At 40.0% G+C, this 4,575-nt stretch overlaps 1 protein-coding gene across 1 annotated transcript; it reads right to left on the minus strand.

Annotated features, from left to right (window-relative positions):
• Positions 1–2,620: 2,620 nt before the first annotated feature.
• On the minus strand, positions 2,621–4,575 carry msc (musculin (activated B-cell factor-1)). Its single transcript, XM_032504252.1, has 2 exons — positions 3,771–4,575; positions 2,621–3,593 (listed from the first exon to the last, which is right to left on the minus strand). The coding sequence occupies exons 1-2, from the start codon at positions 4,191–4,193 to the stop codon at positions 3,525–3,527; spliced, it is 492 nt and encodes a 163-aa protein (XP_032360143.1). The 5' UTR covers positions 4,194–4,575; the 3' UTR covers positions 2,621–3,524.

Raw genomic sequence — 4,575 nt, forward strand, 5'->3', positions numbered from 1 at the left:
CATTTGAGTTTTACACTTATTTTTGGAATTCGTGGACACTAAACCTAATTTTTGAGTTTGAAAAGCAGAAATTTGCCATAAAATTGAATAAAACACACCAAATTTAATGAAAGTAATGTACTGAGCCTTCATTTTACTTGAGAAGAGCATTAAATGGAACCACCCATGTTCATTTTTGGTAATTTCTGATATGGAATTTTTTTTGAAAATGGGTCAAATTTCACCCCAAAGACAACAGGAGGGTTAACCATTGCATTTCATTAAACGTGCTTATTGGTAGCAAAGAGGCAAATGCTATTGCATTAGTTCAACACTTCAAAATCAGGCACTTGCGTTTACTTGTCTTTAATTTTCTTTGTCTACAAACAAATCCTCTGATTGTCCTTGTCTTGCTGTAAACCTCAACCGTTTTTCTCTAGAAATCTAAGAGCCCTTTTCACAGCAGAAATTCTGATGTGTCACAGTAAAGCACAAGTGTCAGTAATAACAATAACAATGGTTTTACTCAAGCGTCCCAATGAGCCAGCATGCAGAAGTAGCTACATTCAGTCATTAGTGTTATCATCTACTCCTGTGACTTTCCTATGACATGCAAAATGCCCTCTGATGTCGCCTCTTTAGTTTCTCATACTAGTCAGTGCTGTCATCTCTTTTAACCAGAAGACTTATTTTTTTTAAGTACAAATTCTGCCAGCTAGTGTAAGATTATTTCACTTGTTTATTTGCTTGTTTTGGGAAACGTTCTAGCGGTTAATGTGACAGAACAATCGTATTGCTGCACTCATATCACCAAAAAAAGAGACTTAAAGAGAAATCTTAAAACAATTAAAGTCTTAAAAGTGTAATTTGAATACAATTTGTTTTACAGGAAATGTATTACAGTTTTTTTCCAATTGCTTAATGACAGTGGTCACAACTCCAGCCACGTGTGCAAAACTCAGTCTGCAACAGTCACCTGAGCTAAACATTTCACATCACCTGCATTCATTCCAAGAAATACAACTCTTAATACCAAGCCACAACTATGCATATAACATCAGACATCTTACCTGGACACATGGGTATCTTTGCTCTTTTACCTGTTTACTGTTTCTCTCAAACGGTACAATGTATAACTGTTCCATTCTTATTAGGTGTTTCTTTATTTACAAGAAACGCTATAGGTGCCTTCCCTATTCATTGTATATACAGTATGTGTTCACTAACAAGTCTAAAACAAGAAAGTATTGCAATCAGCAGTGTTTGATAGGCACCAGACTGACATCTATTCTGTTTTGAATGCGTTAATAGTTTTGACAGCAGTGTGTTGGGATTTGAACAAAGAACTGTAAATCCTCAGTGTTGTGCAGGTTGGGGTTAAAGCCATGGGATAAGTCTCAAGAGTTTTCAAAACTGTGATCAGGCAATGAAATCAGTGCTGCTGTGGAGACTGTAGGCTAGTTAAAGTTTTGAACATGTTACTCCAGTGGTGCCACTGCCCATCGTCACCAAGCATGTGATTACCATGGGTTTGCTGTTCACATTCCTCACCACTAGATGTCACTCGTGTAACATTACAAACTGCATGAGCTTCATGAAACCTGCTGCAGCAACATGTCATCTTAGCAGCAGTGTCTTTGTTGCTCCAGCCAGCTTTGGACAGAAATTGGCACACATCTGTTGCATTATTTCCCAAATTTCACTCTGAGAGATCAGCTCATTGCACGTAAGCCAGCCCCAAACATCATCATTCGGTTGACATGCCATGTTTTGATTAATGGCACCTCATTTTCAGTGCAGTCGAGATGCACATTGGGCATTTACAAGTTGCTTTCGTTCTGTGCCACATTTGAAGTGGTGCAAGAACGGAGGCCGACTGAGTGTGAGAAGGCAGCTCATTAGCTGTCCTGGTCCAGCAGAGTGGCTGCTTTCTCCCAGGAGAGCAGTTCAGAGTTCTGGGAAACTCCCCAACACGGCAACAGCTGCGACTCTACACGAACCTGATGAAAACTCTTCCTCTTTCTCCTCTCTTTCTTCACCTCAAGTACTTTGTCAGTCTGTCCCACCAGACCCTGGATCTCCATCCATCTGTACTCACATCATCTTGGGGTTTAACTAAATAAAAGGATTGAAGATCAAGAGATCACTGTCATACTTCATGCTCTGTCTGCTTAGTGTGGATGTTTGTGCAAGTGTGATGTGCAAGTTTGGCTGTGTATGGATGTGTTAAGGCGGGGGTGTTCTTCTATCTGAACTTTTGACCAGTGCTTTGTAAAAAAAAATTTGTTTTGACTGAAATATGAACAACTGCTCTCGTCTGATGACATGGCTCCAGATCTCCAGAGTCCTGCTGAAAGAGAAGAGTTGGGACCACAACACAAATAAAGCTGATTTGAACACATTGAAAAACTACAGCTTTTGAAAGCTGAAAAAGATTTTATTTGTGTCCCTAATTTATACCTTTCATGATATTTAAGGGATTCACACATTTAGCAGTTATGATGGTGTGTATTCTTCAGCTAAAAAAAGGAATAAAGGATGTATAAAAGTATTGTAATAGGCCTACAGTAAGTGAATTAATATAACATGTGATCATTGTTTAGTGAATAATATTGTATGTGTTGTTTGATTATTACAAACTGTTTTCTAATTAAATATCGATCTGTAAACAGTTTCCAAATGGCACACTTGGTGTTTGGTTACATGTATGAATGGCCCAAATATCAAACATTTTTGCATCTGCTTTTCACAGAATGTAGTTGCTGCAATCCCCACAGATATTTACACTCTCAATATTCAAGGAATTCTATTTATTGTGTATTTCAAGTCAGTCTCAATACATGAAGAAAAAGCTAAATGACTGAGGGTATTGTTTTGATTTTTGATTTCAATTTAACACAGGAAGCCAAGACAACCATTATTAATCACATTTTATCTGAAATGCAAAAATATCAAAGGACAAACATATCACAAAAGCAATAAATACTGTAGACCTACAATATAGAAGAATCCTGCGGTACATTTCAGCTCGGTGATGGCAATACAGTCAAAGTAGCAAAACAGACTTTGAGTTGTGAGGTGATTTTGTGAAATGCACTCTAGGTTCTGTTAATCCATGCAGATAAGTAAAAACGGAAAACTGCTACTACCTTCAGGCACAGCTGTACACTGTATCAACAATGTTTTGTGATCAACCAAAATATCTGTAACACTGTTTAGAAGTCAATACAACGACAAAGCAAGTTGTGAGACTGAAGTTTGTAAAAGCCGTATCCAGAGTTTAAAACCATCAGAAATGAGCTTACACACAGTGTAAACATACCATACTAATTAACATGCACACAAAAAAAAACTATATTTCAACAAACTTAGGAATCTTTATTGTTCTAACTGACATGCTCTGAAATACACAATCCTAAGTTGAGTTCAAAGTCATTGTTTTGCACACATGCTGACAGTTTTCCAAAGATGGCCAGTGGCCAGGAGGGTTTCATAATGTCTGCAGGCTCTACAAGAACCAAAGCTGGTGTTTGAAGAAGACAGTCCTATGCTGTCAGTCTTACAGTGATGCCTTGGCTGTCCTCTGGTCGGCCTGTCATCATAAACGGCCAGGTCTGTAAAAGTAAAAGACAGCAGGATTAGCAGTAAAGAAACAAATCCAACACATTGCATTATGAGGTCAGCATACAATTTGAATGAAATTAAAGTATTTTCAATTTGTTGATGTTATTTGATAAAAGCACACACGGATAAAACTTGTTTAAGTAGCTCAACAGGTTGTGTCTTCATACCAGGTTGACTGGGTGCGCAAAACTGTTCCCGAACCGGTCGTCCTGCAGAAGCTGTCTCAGGTGAGAGATGTAGCTCGAGGCGAGTCGAAGCGTGTCCAATTTGGACAGTTTGGTGTCAGCTGGTACCCAGGGCAGGCTGGTTTTTAGTCTTGAAAACGCTTTGCTCAGCACTCTCATCCGCGCCCTCTCCCTGGCGTTGGCCGCGTTCCTCTGCAACTGCCGCGCTTCCTTCTGGTGCGCTTTGGAGAGTTTGCGCTCGTGCTTGATCCTCTCCTCTACACCGTCGTCCTCCAACTCCTCATCCGAATATCGATCGGGATTATAGCAGGTAATCTTCCGTGCGCTCCTGTCCACAGAGGAGACGGCCTTCCTGTGGCATGTCTCATAGTCCTCAGCATCACTTGCAACAGAGCCAGTGGACATGGCTGCTCCACCTGTGCCTTTGGAGGCGGAGTGGCACTTTAGGGACAGCAGTGAATGAAAATGTAAATTCTCAGCTCAGCAGAGATTTGAGTAAACGACACGAAGTTGGACGTCGGCAAACTATGTAGACTTTTATATTCCCATTTGGTAACCTTGAGACTTATGTTCACCACCTGACAATGCTATAATGCCAACTGCTTGAGGTCAAGTCTGAAAATTGCAGCTCTCTCTAAAACTGAAACATGCCTTCTTGCTTAGCTACCCCTCTAATTTAAGTGTCCTGGACTTGGCATCAGTACAGCGTTTTTTTTCTCCTCCCCTTTTTCTCCAAGCTACCATGACCTCAGTTAGACCATAACTCTGTCTCCTTGTGTATACTGTT

The sequence above is a fragment of the Etheostoma spectabile genome, chromosome 22, assembly GCF_008692095.1.
Source record: "Etheostoma spectabile isolate EspeVRDwgs_2016 chromosome 22, UIUC_Espe_1.0, whole genome shotgun sequence".
Taxonomy (NCBI): domain Eukaryota; kingdom Metazoa; phylum Chordata; class Actinopteri; order Perciformes; family Percidae; genus Etheostoma; species Etheostoma spectabile.